This window comes from Ostrinia furnacalis, unplaced genomic scaffold (assembly GCF_004193835.3).
Source record: "Ostrinia furnacalis isolate ACB-3 unplaced genomic scaffold, ASM419383v2 OfSCF0895, whole genome shotgun sequence".
Taxonomy (NCBI): domain Eukaryota; kingdom Metazoa; phylum Arthropoda; class Insecta; order Lepidoptera; family Crambidae; genus Ostrinia; species Ostrinia furnacalis.
The window spans coordinates 41,312-59,242 of NW_021131134.1; the positions used below are offsets into that span (position 1 = coordinate 41,312).

The 17,931-nt window shown below is 44.5% G+C and overlaps 1 protein-coding gene across 5 annotated transcripts in view; it reads right to left on the reverse strand.

The window, feature by feature from the left end:
- Window positions 1-17,931, reverse strand: part of alpha-Cat (catenin alpha) — a 79,601-nt gene that overhangs the window by 17,295 nt on the left and 44,375 nt on the right. For all 5 annotated transcript variants that reach the window (XM_028301269.1, XM_028301268.1, XM_028301270.1 and 2 more), the window contains 2 exons: window positions 8,004-8,155; window positions 6,200-6,269 (listed from right to left, as the gene is read on the reverse strand). In XM_028301269.1, the coding sequence (XP_028157070.1) occupies window positions 6,200-6,269; window positions 8,004-8,155 (222 nt within the window). The remainder of the gene's footprint in view (window positions 1-6,199; window positions 6,270-8,003; window positions 8,156-17,931) is intronic.

The following is a 17,931-nucleotide window of genomic DNA, read 5'->3' on the forward strand; positions in this document are numbered from 1 at the left end:
CGTCACGCGCGGCGCGGGCCGAGTGCACAAGGACCAATAGTCGCTTTTGAAGTATCTAAAGTCAACCGTCCGTGTCTAACGTCAACCTTCAAACTTAAGTAAAGTCATCTCGCTAGTGTCTAAAGTCAACGCCATGCTAGGTATACAAAGTGTTTAAAAGTCAACCACACTCTATCCAAAGCATCTTAAGTCACCTCCAAAGTGACCAAAATCACCTACAAAGCGTCTAAAGACATCTTAAGTGCCTAAAGTGACTCCAAAATGTCAAAAGTGTCCAAAGTCACCTTCAAAGTGTCTTAAGCCAATCTCCAAGCGTCTAAAGTCAATCCCCAAGCGTCCAAAGTCATCTTAAGTGCCCAAAGTCACCTTCAAAGTGTTCGAACTCGGTGTCGGTGTCGAGCTCGTCGCTGCTCTACACAACCAGCGTGACGTCACACGCGTGCGGACGCGAGGGCTGAAGTGACTCACGCGCGGCGCGGCCGAGTGCACAAGGACCAATAGTCGTTTTTAAAGTAGCTGAAGTCAACCGTCAATGTCTAAAGACAACTCGTCTCGACACTTGTCTCAAGTGTCCAAAGTCAACGTCATGCTATACAAAGTGTTTAAAAGTCAACCCCACTCTATCCAAAGCATCTTAAGTCACCTTTAAAGTGACCAAAGTCACCTACATAGCGTCCAAAGTTATCTCGAGTGCCCAAAGTGACTCCAAAATGTCAAAAGCGTCAAAAGTCACCTTCAGAGTGTCTAAACTCAATCCCCAAGCGTCCAAAGTCATCTTAAGTGCCCAAAGTCGCCTCCAAAGCGTCCCAAGTCAACGCCAAAGTGTCAAAACACCCAAAATCAAGTACAAAGCGTCCAAAGTAAACTCCAAAATGACCTCCAAAGCGTTCAAAGTCAATTCCTAAGTGTCTTAAGTCAACTCCAAAAGTATCTAAAATATCCAAAATCAACTCCCAAGAGTCCAAAGCATCCAAAGTCAACTCCCAAGTGTCTAAAGCGTTTGACGTCAACTCTAAAGCGTCCAAAGTCAACTGCCAAGAGTCCAAAGCATCCAAAGTACACTCTGAAGTGTCCAAAGCATCCAAAGTCAACACTGAAGTGTTCAAAGTGACCTCCAAAGCGTCCAAAATGACCTCCAAAGCGTTCAAAGTCGTTAGTCGGTAGTCGGTCGGTACTCACATCGGCTGCGTGTCTCCACCGTCATGTCCTCGACGGGCTCAAACTCGGTGTCGGTGTCGAGCTCGTCGCTGCTCTACACAATTATTATGACGTCATACACGCGCGGACGCGAGGGTTGGAGTGACGTCACGCGCGGCGCGGGAGGTCCAATAGTTACTTTTAAAGTATCTAAAGTCAACCGTCAGTGTCTAAGGCCCAGTTTTTTGATTTGTAGTTAAATTAACCAATAGTCAAATTTGACAGATGTCAAATGACAAGTGGTCAAATATCAGAAAAAAATGTTTTTCGAACAATGATTAGCTTGACTTTTAGTACATTTTTAACTATTAGTTAACATTTTGTTAATATTTAACCATTAGTTGCAAAATTTAACTATTAGTTAATTTAACTATGAATCAAAAAACTGGGCCTAAGTCTACTCTCAAAATGTCTAACGTATCCAGTCTACTCCCAAGTGTCTAAAGTGTCCAAAGTCAACGTCATGCTATACAAAGTGTTTAAAAGTCAACCACACTCTATCCAAAGCATCTTAAGTCACCTCCAAAGTGACCAAAATCACCTACAAAGCGTCCAAAGTCACATTGAGTGCCCAAAGTCACCTCCAGAGCGTCAAAAGTCATCTCGAGTGCCTAAAGTGGCTCCAAAGTGTCAAAGTCACCTTCAAAGTGTCTTAAGTCACTCTCCAAGCGTCCAAAGTCACCTCCAAAGTGCCCAAAGTCACCTTCAAAGTGTCTTAAGTCACTCTCCAAGCTTCCAAAGTCAATCCCAAGAGTCTAAAGTAATCTTAAGGGTCCAAAGTCACCTTCAAAGTGTCTAAATTCAATCCCTAAGCGTCCAAAGTGACCCCCAAAGCGTCCAGTCGGTACTCACATCGGCTGCGTGTCTCCACCGTCATGTCCTCGACGGGCTCAAACTCGGTGTCGGTGTCGAGCTCGTCGCTGCTCTACACAATTATTATGACGTCACAACACACGCGGACGCGAGGGCTGAAGTGACGTCACGCGCGGCGCGGGCCGAGTGCACAAGTACCAATAGTCACTTTTAAAGTATCTAAAGTCAACTCACAAGTGTTTAAAGTGTCCAAAGTCAATTCCTAAGTGTCTTAAGTCAACTCCCAAAGTATCAAAATACCCAAAGTCACCTCCCAAGCATCCAAAGTTAACTATAAAGTGTCTAAAGCGTCCAACGTCACCTCCAAAGCATCCAAAGTCAACCCCAAAGTAACCAAAGTGTCCAAAGTTACCTCCAAAGTGTCTAAAGCCAATCTCCAAGCGTCTAAAGTCAATCCCCAAGCGTCCAAAGTCATCTTAAGTCCCCAAAGTCACCTTCAAAGTGTCTTAAGTCAACCTCACACTATCCAAAGTCACATCCAAAGCATCCAAAGTCAACTCCAAAGAAACCTAAGTCATCTTAAGTGTCTAAAGTCACCTCCAAAGTGTCTAAAGTCAATCCCCAAGCGTCCAAAGTCATATTAAGTGCCCAAAGTCACCTCCAATGCGTCCAAAGTGACTCCAAACCGTAAAAAGTAACCTCTAAACCGTCCAAAGTGAACTCCAAAGCGTCCAAAGTCAATCCCCAAGAGTCCAAAGTAATCTTTAGCGTCCAAAGTGACCCCCAAAGCGTCCAGTCGGTACTCACATCGGCTGCGTGTCTCCACGGTCATGTCCTCGACGGGCTCAAACTCGGTGTCGGTGTCGAGCTCGTCGCTGCTCTACACAATTATTATGACGTCACGCACGCGCGGCCGCTAGGGCTGAAGTGACGTCACGCGCGGCGCGGGCCGAGTGCCCGCACAAAGACCAAGTCGCTTTTAAAGTTAACTCGCAAGTGTCAAAAGTGTCTAAAGTCAACGTCATGTCTATACAAAGTTTTAAAGTCAACCTCACTCTATCCAAAGCATCTTAAGTCACCTGCAAAGTGACCAAAGTCACTTCCATAGCGTCCCAAGTCACCTATAGTGCCCAAAGTGACCTCCAGAGCGTCAAAAGTCACCTTCAGAGTGTCTAAAATCAATCCTCAAGCGTCCAAAGTGATCTTAAGTGTCCAAAGTCACTTTCAAAGTGTCTAAAGTCAATTCCCAAGCGTCCAAAGTAAACCCCAAAGCGTCCAAAGTCAGCTCCCAAGAGTCTAAAGCGTCCAACGTCATGTCCAAAGCGTCCAAAGTGACATCCAGAGCGTTCAAAGTCAAGCTCAAACCGTTCAAAGTCGGTAGTCGGTCGGTACTCACATCGGCTGCGTGGCGATGTCATATTAAGTGCCCAAAGTCACCTCCAATGCGTCCAAAGTGACTCCAAACCGTATAAAGTAACCTCTAAACCGTCCAAAGTGAACTCCAAAGCGTCCAAAGTCAATCCCCAAGAGTCCAAAGTAATCTTTAGCGTCCAAAGTGACCCCCAAAGCGTCCAGTCGGTACTCACATCGGCTGCGTGTCTCCACGGTCATGTCCTCGACGGGCTCGAACTCGGTGACGGTGTCGAGCTCGTCGCTGCTCTACACAATTATTGTGACGTCACACACGTGCGGACGCGAGGGCTGGAGTGACGTCACGCGCGGCGCGGGCCGAGTGCCCGCACAAAGACCAAGTCGCTTTTAAAGTTAACTCGCAAGTGTCAAAAGTGTCTAAAGTCAACGTCATGTCTATACAAAGTTTTAAAGTCAACCTCACTCTATCCAAAGCATCTTAAGTCACCTGCAAAGTGACCAAAGTCACTTCCATAGCGTCCCAAGTCACCTATAGTGCCCAAAGTGACCTCCAGAGCGTCAAAAGTCACCTTCAGAGTGTCTAAAATCAATCCTCAAGCGTCCAAAGTGATCTTAAATGTCCAAAGTCACTTTCAAAGTGTCTAAAGTCAATTCCCAAGCGTCCAAAGTAAATCCCAAAGCGTTCAAAGTCAACTCCCAATAGTCTAAAGCGTCCAACGTCATCTCCAAAGCGTCCAAAGTGACCTCCAGAGCGTCCAAAGTCAAGCTCAAAGCGTTCAAAGTCGGTAGTCGGTCGGTACTCACATCGGCTGCGTGTCTCCACGGTCATGTCCTCGACGGGCTCAAACTCGGTGTCGGTGTCGAGCTCGTCGCTGCTCTACACAATTATTATGACGTCACAACACATGCGGATGCATATCTATATAGGGCTATAGGTAGCTTCTTTGTATCGTAAAGTTATGACAACGAATTTTTGGCCATCGCTTAGGCCCGTTTTCCACCGTGACGGATCGGAGAGGAGAAATCTTTTGAATAACCAATCAGAGGTGGAATTGTGTAAAGCAATCGTTATCATTTGACAGTTCATAACGTACGATAAAGTCAGTTAAACACAGCGTTTGACAGAATGATCGTACGTTATGAACTGTCAAATGATTACGATTGCTTTACACTTTACAGAATTCATTCATTATTGGATTGGAGAATAAAATCTGGTTAATCAAAACATTTCTCCGCTCCAATCAGGCTTGGTGGAGACCGGGCCTTACTGTATAAACCCGGATTTCACCAGTAAACGAGTTTAAAATGCGGGTTGTAGACTAAAAACAATAAATAACAAATTTATTTTCTTTCGTGACAGTATTCTAAGTGACAGCAAAAAATCCGTTGTCATGACCATTGACCATTACAGCTCTTGGCAATGGTTTGAACTAAAAAAGCTACCTATATTCCTATCTACGCTCATGAAAGTGTGGTTTATTTGTAGACTATTAAATTTAAAATACTTGCATGGGTTATATTGAAATAAACGTAGCAAAGTTATTTTAATAAAATATAGGTACCTACTACAGGTCTATAGCCCGGTCGCCGAGCACGTAGAATTTCGTCCAATGACCCCAAGCTACCCATCCTTATCGCTCGCTATTATATTGCTGTCGCGACTGTGCGACGGGCGGCAGCAGTGAGTGTGCGAGCGCGACAGTAATATAATTACGCGCGGGCAATAAGGATGTGTAGCTTGGGGTCATTGGACGAAATTCTACGTGTTCGGCGACCGGGCTTTAGTGCAAAACTGAGTAAGTGCCTGAGGTGTGGGAGCGGATCGGGAGGGTGTTTTTGTGACGTTAAACGTCAACGAGACGTTGTGCAGACTCAGTTGAGCTCTAGACCTGTAATATTGACTAAAACATCTACAAACAAACCACACGACAATGTTAACACAAATGTATTATTAAAACATACACATGAACACAAAATGGCGCTAATAACTAATGAGACATGACAACACATACACACACATTCACTACACATACAGGTCGAGTTTGGGCGCTTGACGTGACTGTAGATGGACCATAATTATTATTTGGTGTTTAATTTGTACCAGCCTGACCTTTTATTTTTGATTCATATGTTAATGTTAAAAAGTTTTTGGACATTCTGGTTTTCAACCGACTTCAAAAAAGGAGGAGGTTCTCAATTCGACCCGTATGTAATTAATTAATGATGGAGGTATGAACATAAAATACATTTGAATTAAGAACTTTCTTTCTCGCTTTTCGCTCGATGTCAGTTTTTCGAGTCAAAAAAAAAAATATAGTTAACTTGACACTGGCTGAAATAATCTTCTCTCTTTAAAAAGTTTGGTTGCCACAAAGACAATTAAGTTTTTACCCGACTACGGCAAAGCAAAAGGAGGGTTATGATTTTGACAGGCTATGTATGTATGTATGTATGTATGTTCATCTGTTCCCTCGTAACTTCTAAACTACTTATCAGAATTCGACGAATGACATATGTATCATTAGAAGCGTCTTAATTGTCCGCTGGTTATAGGCTATATGGGGTTTCACAAAATCTAATGTGGCGCCCTCTAGCGGACAAAACATACAAAGTAAAAAAATAAAGTTAAGATAAATATGCCGTGTTTGGTATCATTTGAAAGCGCTTTACTTGTTATTATTTGTAAACTGGTTGAAAAAAAGAAAAGGCTGGTACATCTTGAGCAACTCTTGATGTAAGAAAAGACTGGTACACTTGAGAAACTACTAGCACACTATCTCAAGTCACGCCAAGAGCCCCTGCTCCTCTCAGGCCTCACATTTGCTCCTGGTCTCCAGCGTATAGTGCTCGTCCAGCTCCACGTCCTCAGGGTCCAGCTCCTCCTCCTCCTGCGGCAGGGGACTTAGAGAACAGTGTGGATGCAGGGACTTAGTGGTACCTCCTCTTACAGTCAACAGGGGACTTAGAAGGGAACGGAGCGAAGGGACTTACTTGGTAAGAACGAGGGGACTTGAAGAACGGAGCGAAGGGACTTAAGTGGTAAGAACCTACTCCTACAGTCAGCAGGGGACTTGGAGACAGTGCCGGATTACGGATTAAGACTACTAGAGGCCGTAAGCAATCCACACCTGTGTGCCCACACTACTGGATCCCGCAAAACTGGATTGCCGTAGGAGCTGTAAGAGGCCACTTGAGGCCAGTACAGACGATGCCTCAACATTGTGGACGTCCACCCACAAGGACCGACGAACCGACGACCTCAAGGTAGCAGGAAGGCGCTGGATACCGCTCAGCATTGTGGACGTCCACTCACAAGGACCGACGGACCGACGACCTCAAGGTAGCAGGAAGGCGCTGGATACCGCTCAGCATTGTGGACATCCACCCACAAGATGGACCGACGACCTCAAGGTAGCAGGAAGGCGCTGGATGCCGCTGCCAACTGTCCCGCTCCGCTCTAACTACCGTAGTCCGCTCCAGTTGTCGAGCAGCCTTAGTATTTGGTATCTAACGCCGTAGGCCACGTCACAATGCTTACTAAAGGTACTATAATTGTTGTCTCTTTCAGACTGGACGTCCATACGCCCACGCCTAGAGACGTCTCTAGGGACATTTGACGCTGACGTTATACGCCGCGTTTAAAAGAGTCTTGTAGCCAGTGTAATCGCGTTAGCGTTGGCCCTCAGTGTCATTAAAAGAGCTGCCGCACACTCTAGTGTCGGTATAAGAGCTGCCACAGCCTATGGTGTTGGTATAAGAGCTGCCACAGCCTCTAGTGTCGGTATAAGAGCTGCCACAGCCACTAATATTGCTAGAAAGCCTGCTATAACTGTCCCACGCACCCTGTTCATGAGCACGGCGCGTCGTATCTCCCTCACAGCATCATACACCAGTCGCGAAGCATCGATGAAGTCGTTCTCGTCTAGCGCGCGGGCGGTGACGGCTTACTAAAGGCAACGAGCCAAAGTGAGTCTTAGCGAAAGACTATAAGAGTCATATTAAGTGTCTCCATTTCGGCCAAAGATAGCGCAGCAACCCAAAGTGAGTCTTTCGGCCTCCACGTATGGATGTCTCTGGAGACTCAGTTTACAACGCCACTCCACGCAGCCGTACTTGGGTTTACGAAAGGCTTACTAAGAAACTCTGCTTCGCTACCTAGCTAAGTGTCTTAGATGCAGTCCGCAAGAAAAACACACTCCTAAAACCCACTTCGCTAGCTCCGTGTATACAGCAACACAGTTCGCTCCTCCGCTCCGCTTTACTACCGTACTCCGCTCCGCTTCACTACCCTGCTCCGCTCCGTTAGTCTTTAGTCTCTAACGCCGTAGGCCACATCACAATGCTTGATACAGAAAATATGCTGTGTTGTGGACTTGTGGTCTCTCTCAGACGTTGACGTCAACGTATGGACGTCGATAGATACGTTTGACGTCACACGCCGCGTTTAATAAGGGAGTGTCTTCGCGTTAGCGTTGGTCCTTTAGTGTTACTAAAAGAGCTGCCTCTGAGGAGGTTACACCCTATAATGTTGGTATAAGAGCTGCCACAGCCTCAAACACTGGTAAAAAGGCTACTATGAACACAGTATCATAATCCTCATATTGTACTACTGTCCCACGCACCCTGTTCATGAGCACGGCGCGTCGTATCTCCCTCACAGCATCATACACCAGTCGCGAAGCATCTATGAAGTCATTCTCGTCGAGCGCTGCGCCTGCGCCGCCACCGAGCGCGGAAACCGCTGCGTCGACGCGTACGGCGAATTTGGACATCACTGTGGACAAAAGAAAATATTATTATTAGACACTATTATTAAACTGCTTCTTCTCAGCACTGACCCATTTATTGTCCTGAAGCAGTGGTAGGGTTAATACTGGGACGTGTAAAAGTGCTTTTTTTAAGCCTATTTACAGAAATAAATGGGTTTTATGAGTTATTTTTATGAGTTTTTTTTTTTTTAAAAAGGCAGCCTGTAGGGCTCTTTCCCCCACAGAAATATCCCGTTTTTTTGCGGGTATTGTTTATCTTTTTGCAGGAATCAGGATCCCACTTAGTAGTACGAGTAGTATACGTGTTTTAAATAGTAACACACATAAAATTCGAATTTCCAAACACAAACTTGATCCTGGAACCTGCATTACTGGATCCCATAAAACTGAATAGCCCTGGGAAAGAGCCCTTATCATTTTTTTCTTTTCAGACTCATAAGTGCCAAATGTTAATTTAATTAGAAAATACATTTCATTTCACTAAACTTATGGTACAGATGAACGATACAATCACGCATAGTATTACCGTGACGCAGTGTTTAGCACTGTAATTTCTTATCAATCCTAAAGGCCCATTAGGGCTTAGAGAACTGACCTACTGAACTAGTCGATTATTTCCTAATTTAGTTGAATACTGTTTTTAGGTCATCAGTGTAACGCTTAAAATTAGGAAACCATATTGTCAGTCTGAAGGCGGATAATTATGAAAGGCAAAGGTCAGTCCTCATCGCACGTCAGTTGCGCAAACGCATCTAATGCATGTATAATAAAACTGTACATTAATATCGTGAACACCTTCATTTGGCAAAATGCATGCGAATTTATTGCAAAAATAGCGGCCGCCCGGGATTTCGCACGCGTGGATCCCGTTTTACCCCCTTAGGGGTGAACTTTCGTAAAATTCTTTCTTAGCGGATGCCTAGGTACGTCATAACATCTACCTGCATGCCTTTCAGCCTGATACGTCCAGTGATTTGGGCTGTGCGTTGATAGATCACTATGTCAGTCAGTCAGTGACCTTTGAGTTTTATATAATGGTGAATGGTGTCAAATACTCAATATTGGGCTATGTCGGTTACTTTGTTTTAGTACATCATCATCATTTCAGCCATAGGGCGTCCACTGCTGAACATAGGCCTCCCCCAATGATTTCCACACCGCTCGGTTGGTAGCGGCCTGCATTCAGCGCCTTTAACCCTTATGAGGTCGTCAGTCCACCTTGTTACACAACTTAATTTTTAATTGTTAATGAAGTAACGGCCCTGTATCAGATTTCGTACAATTCAGATCATTTAACCAAAAAGATGGATCCAAATTCGCTAATTGCCAACTACCTGCGTGTTGAGTACTGATTCATAATGTACAGTAATTACTCATTGTTATTCAACATTGATTTATACTAGAACAATTGCTTGTTGCTATCATACAAAGTCAAACGTTTTAGATTGTGGTTTCTTAGTAGATATTTTGGGTGAGTTTTTTATTTTCTTTTGAGACGGATCAGAAATAGGGACGTTTCCTGGGTAAAAAAAGCAAGAGTTTCAATATTCGAACTAATGAAAATTGAAAGAGATAAAGCACGCCAAAGTTTAAAAGAATCAAGGCGTGATTAAAAGTGTAGCACTTTGTGACCTCACACGGAAATTCAAAGCAATATAACTTCGTAATTATTACTTGTTTGATTGACAAATATAAATATTTTTTGATAATGTTATTAACGGACTAAAAATTATTATTATTAATTATTTAAAGGTCAATGTCAACTTTTCTTTAGTTTATTGTAAGTGTATTATTATTTTTAAAGGTCACCAAACAAAAGAAAACTGTATATCCTATTGCAAATGCAATAAAAACCTATTGGCAGATAACATAAAAGGAAAAATTTATATAACAATGATCGAGCTCCTAAAAACAGTTATTAATTCTGATAACGTCATGTCTTCAAATAGTGATGACTTTTGCCATAGCTATGAGATCTTTTTAAAATAAAAACTTATAACTTCGAAAACTTTGCTGCTTTCTGTCCTATTATTTGTGTGATTATTTGTCTGTGAATCAAAATTGTTTCTTTCCCTAATATAGTTCCAAAATACTGAACTGTCCTATCTATGACATTGACAGTGGGGCGCCACCGTCAATACCGGATCGCTGGTTCCGATTTTTGCCATGTTGGAAACCATATAGTTGAACGATGGTAGCGCCCCCCTGTCATTGAGTTTGGCGAGACAGTTCAGCGTGGGTCATCTTTGCACACGAACATCCCGTTTTCAGTGTCTGGATCCGCTTGAATTTGTAAATTCGTATTCACAAAAAATCTATGAGGTCTCACAGTGCGCGTGGACGCACAGGGTGACATACGAACCTATCACAGAGCTCTATTCAACACTGTGCGTTCGATTTGCTGCTTCACTTAAATGCTTGTTTGTGAATACGGGCGTATATTTCAAGTGCACAAGCGCATTGAGGGAAGTAGATCGGGGTCCTGCACAACTCAGCTCACTACTTCTACTCTCTTGGTATATTCTTGTGCCTACTATTAGTGTGGCGTGATGTCCATTTTAAAACTTAAAGTTAAAGGGTTATTTCTCTCTCTAAGAGCCATTTATTTTTCTTTCAGACCTCAGCAGCCCATAAACCATAACCATGCTCGCATGGTGGGCACTAGCCATGGTGGCCGTGGCGGGAGAGGCCTCAGGGGCTTGGTACGACACCTTCACTGGGAACCAGATCACTGAGGAGCGGCTGGAGGCTTTGAGAGCGAACAACCTTATTCCGTAAGTACAGAGTTCATATTCCTTTACCCCAATAGCAGAATTGGCGACCTTTGCGAGTTCACGGAAGAACGGTTGAAGGTTTTGAGGGATAGCAACCTTATACCGTGAGTGTAAATTTCATATTCCTTTATCCAAACATTGCCACAAATTCGATAGGAACATCCTTTAGTCCAGCAGTGGACATCATTTGGCTGAAACGAACGAGCAAACGAACGACTCTTCCTGTGGATTTCGTAAGAGACGAAGAAATATGCGAAAATCAGGCTTCCTCAATCCATCTGGCCCTAATTCGCCTGGTAAATTAGAGAGGATCATTCTTCTACAGTGGAGATTATTCCTCAGACAAAGTAAGATACGTGTAATTTTTTCGTCATCACTACGCGGATGCTTTATGTGCAGTCACTTCACTCCATGAAGCGATTTCAAATTGAAAGTTTCATTGATGTTGATGGTGGTGTGGCACAAAATGGTCTAAGACTCAGTGATTGAAGGAGACCTACAACAAACCCTATTCATTAACTCTTATTCTGCCATAGTCTGAATATCTTGCAGGCTAAAATAATTAAACTATCATCCTTTCTTCCGCAGCTGGTGCGCAATAGAAGTCAAGGACTGTTCACCTCACGAGCCTCGGCGCATGGACAACTCTTGCAACAACCTGCACCACCCGCAACGGGGGGCCATCCTGACCCCCTACCATCGGATGCTGCGCCCCAACTATGCTGCTGATGGGGGCCCCCGAGCTGCCAAGAGCGGACGCCCCCTGCCTAACGCTAGGGCTCTGAGAGTTGCTTTAGGTAGGCATATACTCCTACTTACCCAAGTGATAACTTATGGCTCGGAAACGTGGCCTCTCACTATAGGCCTTAAATACAGAAGCTCAAAGTTGCACAGCGTGCTATGGAGAGGGCTATGCTTGGTGTTTCTTTGCGAGATCGAATCAGAAATGAGGAAATCCGTAAACGAACTAAAGTCGCTGACATAGCACGACGGATTAGGAAGCTGAAGGGGCAATGGTCAGGGCACATAGCACGCAGAACTAACGACCGATGGGGCAGCAAGGTTCTGAAATGGAGGCTAAGTACCGGAAAACGCAGCGTGAGACGTCCACAAGGTGAACCCACCACCTTAAAGGAAGCAGGAAGGCGCTGGATGCAGGCCGCTCCCAACCGGACGATGTGGAAGTCATTGGGGGAGGCCTATGTTCAGCAGTGAACGTCCTGTGGCTGAAATGAAGATGATGGATGATGTTGCCATTTGCCTATTACCGTATTAACAAACGATGCTTGCTTACGTGAAGCAGCAAATCTAACGCACAACGTTGAATAGAGCTCTGTAATTGATTCGCGTGTCACCCTGTGCGTCCATGCGCACTGTGAAACCTCATAGTAATGTTTGTGAATACGAGCATAAAATATACACTGTCGTTCTTTCCCCAGTGCCCGACGGCCGCGTGTCCAGCAAGCATTTCACGCACATGATCACGAATTTGAACGTGTTCATCATCGGTGACGTCACTTCTGTGCACGACACCGTTAACTACGTGGTGCTTACTACCACCTGCTGCCAGCCGGGTGGCAATTTGGACCCTAGGTGAGGAGTCTCCAATCTTATGAAGGCATTTTATCGATTTTAGGGTCATAGGCCCATACATTTTTCGTTTAATATCGTTGATCGAATTTTTTCAAGTTGTTTATTTAAAAACTTTGGTAAGATTTTATCATGGCGCACTGCATTGACAAATTACTGACTTTCTTGAAAGAAACACAAAATAAATTATTTATATGGCCCTAAACATTTTTACAAAAAAAGATTTAATTCATCTTACCAATATGAACAGCCTGACAGGTAAAAAGCAAGTCGCCAATAAGGGAAATAATATCCACAAGCAAGCTTTAAAATAGAAAGGGTTAACATAGCTAAAGCAAGGTTCTAAATTGCATAAAGCTTCAACCAAACAGTGTCATTGTCCCATGCACGCGCAGTGATCGCCATCGCTGACGCGATCTGCACGCGTTGAGTGAGCTGAAGCTTAAAAAATCCAGTTTGTTCATCAAAATAGTTTGGGCATGAAAATATGTAAACTTTTAATCGTACCGATTACGTTTTCCTTAATCGCAGATGCATACCGATCACAGTGCCGGAAAACGACGTGCACCTGAGGAGGAGTAATGTCAGATGCCTGAACCTGACGCGATCCATCACCTACCAGTCTCTGGGGTGCGTGCCGCGGACTATTCCTGGGGAGAGGGTATGTATCTTCATCACCATCATCATCATCAGGTCATTTAAGGCTTCCACAGACCAAACGAGGGTCAGAAGCAGTGCGGGTCAGTTGCAGCGCGGCTGAGGCACACTGAAAGCAGCGCAATTTCAAAGCAGTTGCAACGCGGGCGGTTGTCAAAAATTTAAATATTCGAAAACCGCTTTCAACGCGCTGCTACCGCCCTGCGTCCGGTGTGTCATGCTAATATGGCCGCCATAGTAATGCAACAGCGCGGGCCCGCGTTCGCGCCGCTTCTGTCCCGCTCCCGCGCCGCCTCGTTTGTCGGTCGGCCAGTGCACTGCGGCGCGGTTGGAGCGCGGGCCCGCGTTCTAATTTGGTGTGACACACTTCAAAGAGTTTCTTGTATTACAACTTGCGCGGGTCCGCATTAAACTGCGCTGCTATTGCCCCGCGTTTGGTCTGTGGAAGCCTTTAGTCTGCAGCAGCACGGTCTTTTATAATTTACCATTCAAAGGCAAAATTCCTGGGGAGAGGGTATGTATCTTTTGTGATCACCATCATCATCATCGTCATTTAGACTTGGCTGCAGAGGCACGATCCTCTCTAACGTACCAGAGGCAAATGGAGGATTTGGCTTACACATGCCACGGCCACAAACTCCTGAGGAGAGGGTATACCTCCACTGCAGGACGAACCTCTCTAACGTACTAGAGGCAAATGGAGTATTTGGCCTACATTCCCTATGCTAGCAATATACCTGGGAAGAGGGTATGTGTCTTCTATCATCATCAGGTCATTTAGCCTCCACTGCAGGACGAACCTCTCTAACGTACCAGAGGCAAATGGAGAATTTGACCTACACTCCCCACGCTGGCCAGACGGGTTAGGAAGGCCTGATATTCGCGTATTTGTCCCTTATTCCAGTTTTACGACATCCACACAAGAATGGAGGTGGTCATTTTCTATTTTCAACCGACTTCAAAAAAAAGGAGGAGGTTCTCAATTCGACCCGTATGTTTTTTTTTTCTATGTTTGTTACGCGATAACTCCGCCAATTATGAACCGATTTGAACAAATCTTTTTTCGGCGTATAGGTAATACCTCAAGGGTGGTCCCATTTAAATTTAATAATAGAAAAAACAACCCACAAGGGTGGAAAATTGGGGATGAACTTTTTTATACGCAATATCTCCGCCGATTATAAATCAATTTGAACGATTATTTTTTTGTTGAATAGGTATTATCAAAAGGGTGGTTTCATGCGAATTTGAAGAAAATATTTCACCCCCAAGGGTGGAAAATTGGGGATGAACTTTTTTATACGCAATTTTTAGTTTTTTTTGTGTTCACGCATTTGAAGTCGGTTTTATTTTTTTTAAAAGTTAATTATATGCCGGAAGAATCGCTGAACAACGGACTTTCTACAAAGTTTGTTAAAATAAACAGTTAATTGTTACTTCTGCAAAAACCACGAATGTTTGGCATGACACGATGGATGATTGACGAAATTGTCACTTTGTTCGCATAAGCAGGTATTAAGATCCCCTCCTCTTAGTGAAACTGCATACTTCTTTCGTATACTTCAAACTATTAATTCTTTGTTTCCAGATCAACACAGCGCCCCCAATGCTGGAACTATCCAACGTGTACGGCATAGAGGAAGTGCACGCCCTTCGCTACAGGGAGGGCAAGGGAGGGCGCCTCAGTTCAGAGAGGATCAGAGGCAAGGAGTGGCCCACAAATGGGTCCTCAGTCTGCGTTAACAACGAATCGCCGAACGAGAACAGATGTCATAGCACAGGTAATACAATAGATGTCATAGCACAGGTAATACGAGACTATTCTCGTCACCTATGTGTCATTGCACAAGTAATACAAGACATGTCATTGCACAGCTAATACGAGAATAGGTGTCATAGCACAGGTAATGCGCACTTTTTGGAATGATATAGTCATACAAAGTCCAAATAGTTTGAGAGGATCAGAGGCAAGGAGTGGCCTACCAACGGGTCCTCCCTCAGTCTGTGTTAACAACGAATCGCCGAGCGAGAATAGATGTCATAGCACAGGTAATAAGCAAATAGGTGTCATAGCAAAGCTACAGGTAATGCGCACTTTCTGGAATGATCTAGTGATGCAAAAGTACAGTGTTCGAGAGGATCAGAGGGAAGAAGTGGCCCACTAACGGGTCTTCTTCACTCTTCAGTGTGCCTAACAAGAACAAGTGTCATAGCACAGGTAATACAAGAGGAGATGTCATTGCAAAGGTAATGCGTTTTTTATTAGAGGCTATGCAATTTTTTCCACAAGAGAGCTGTTATAAGTTTGACGAGTCTGCTTGTGGCATCGTGGCTCCTAAGCGACTTTTTATTTATTTTATTTAACACATGAGAAATTATGATTTACAAAAAAAGATTTTTACAAAAATATTTTGCTTATCTAGATTGATTATTTTGCTTATCTAGTAATTCAGAAGTATGTGTTATTAGAAAAGCAAGGTGTCGTCGTACAGTTCAAACATCTTCAGTTCAACAAAACCGATTTTGACGCATTTTTTTATAATTCCAGAGGCCGGCGCCAACGCCCTCCTAGGTATCAACCTGATCTTCCTCTGGCTGTTCCGCAACCACAACTACTTGGCCGACAAGCTACACGAGCTCAACCCTTGCTGGGGCGACGACAAGCTTTACCAGGTCGCCAGGGACATTAACATTGCTATGTACCAGCACATAGTGTATCACGAGCTGATGCCCGCTGTGATCGGTGAGTGGTGGTTGTTACGCCATTTACAGGGCCGTCTTTGACCTACTAGGGGCCCTGGGCCCTTATCATCGGGAAATAGGTCTTTTGAACAGACGGGGGCCCTGGACACTTGACCAAAGTGCCAAGTGGGAAAGAGGTGCCTGGCTATTTATGTTCCTTTCTTGATGCCCTGGTCTTAATTAATTGGCGGTCAAGCTCTTCTCTGCGTATTAAAGAACTAGTTACTAGTTTTAAAATAACAACACGCCAACCAATGACTTGCATGGTTCTAGTTTCATACATTTTTGCAGTCACGTTGCAATCTGCGGTCTGCGGTCAGGTCAAATTGAATGCAGCCAGTACAAGGTATGATTACTTTGACCTGACCGACCGCAGACCGCGTCCAATGACAATTCCTAAAACCATAGAGACGAATATGATCATATGACTAATTCTAAAACTTTGTTCATAATCCAGGTCAGAAGTACTTAGAGAAGAACAAAGTGATATTCCCGGGGCACGTGCATGTGGACGACTACGATGAGGACTTGGAGCCACGACTAGCCCAAGAGTACGTGCTGGCGACGAGATGGTTCCACGTCTTGCAGGAGGGACGGATCAAGTGAGTACTTTTGGTTGATCATCAGGTTATTTAGGGCCTTGCCACATTGGCAGATTACAAGCGTTTTCAAAGCAGAGCGGCGATGCAGCGAACACGCCGAGTGTCCGTGGCGAAGACGTCGCGGTTTCACGGCGAACACGAGGCGAAAACTTTGCACATCCGCGACGCTTAGAAAACGCTTGCAATCTGCCAGTGTGGCAGCTCACTTGGTCTCTACTACAGAAGGACGAAGCTGTAGATCCTGGCTACACAGGAGTTGCAGCGGTAGGAATAGGTTGGGAATAACCCCGTATAAGAGGATAGGCTCTAATTTACCAGAGGCAAATTGAGGATTGGGCCTGCGCTTCACTAGAGCTGGTATTCGGATATTTATTGTCCTTTAGCCGCCTCTTACGACATCCATGGGAAGAATGTAGGTGGCGGGAAGAGTGGAGGTGGTCATAATACTACTGTTGTTGTTCCGACAATTAGTGTAATCATTACCATTCCACACCATTAGTTTACTATTATGATGTGCCTCTTTCTCAGCATCATCGTTTCAGTCAAAAGACGTCCACTGCTGAACAAAGTCTCCCCCAAGGATTTCCACAACAACGGACACTCCTCAACCTTCCCCAGATGGTCGATCCATCTAGTGGGAGGCCTGTCCACACTTGGTACTCTGGCCCGCCTTTCTTAGCATATTTAACGTCAAGCAAACCGTGATGATGATCAAAATCAAAATCAAAATTTTCTTTATTTGTTTAGACTAATTAAATTAGTTCTTGCAAATCGTCAAATGCTCTTAAGGAGCCTATACATGTCTCATTCTTTTTTTGCCCTACCAGCGCTTTTATTAACTTTGAATATAAATAATAAAATACGGGTTCATCCAGTGTCTAAGTAGCTCAGTTGGAAGAGCAGTCGCCCGGCAAGCGAAAGATCGTGGGTTCAATTCCTCCCTTATGCAGTTCGATTTTTTCAAGTTGCTTATTTAAAAAAAGTCAATATACTCTGAGGAAGAAGAACATTCTTTCTCAGTCTATGTCTCTTTCCCAGCCTCTACGACAAGCACGGCAAGATGTTCAACCAGCTGTCAGTGGTAGACCTGTCTCTACGAACTGGGGCGCTGACAGTCAACAATACTATAGAGGGCGCCACGCAAGGCGCCTTCAGGCAGGCCTGCGCTAGTACTGACTACGTCATAGACCCAGAGGTATGTTTTCTTCTAACATTTTGTTAAAGTCCGGTCGCCGAGCAGATAGAATTTTGTCCAGTGACCCCAAGCTACCAATCCTTATCGCTCGCGCGTAATTATTTTGCTGTCGCGACTGTGCGACGGGCGGCCGCAGTGAGTGTGCGAACTTTTAGGTCCTCGGCGACCGGACTTTAGAAAAATAGTATCAACGAAGATTTAAGGATTTGCCATGTACACGG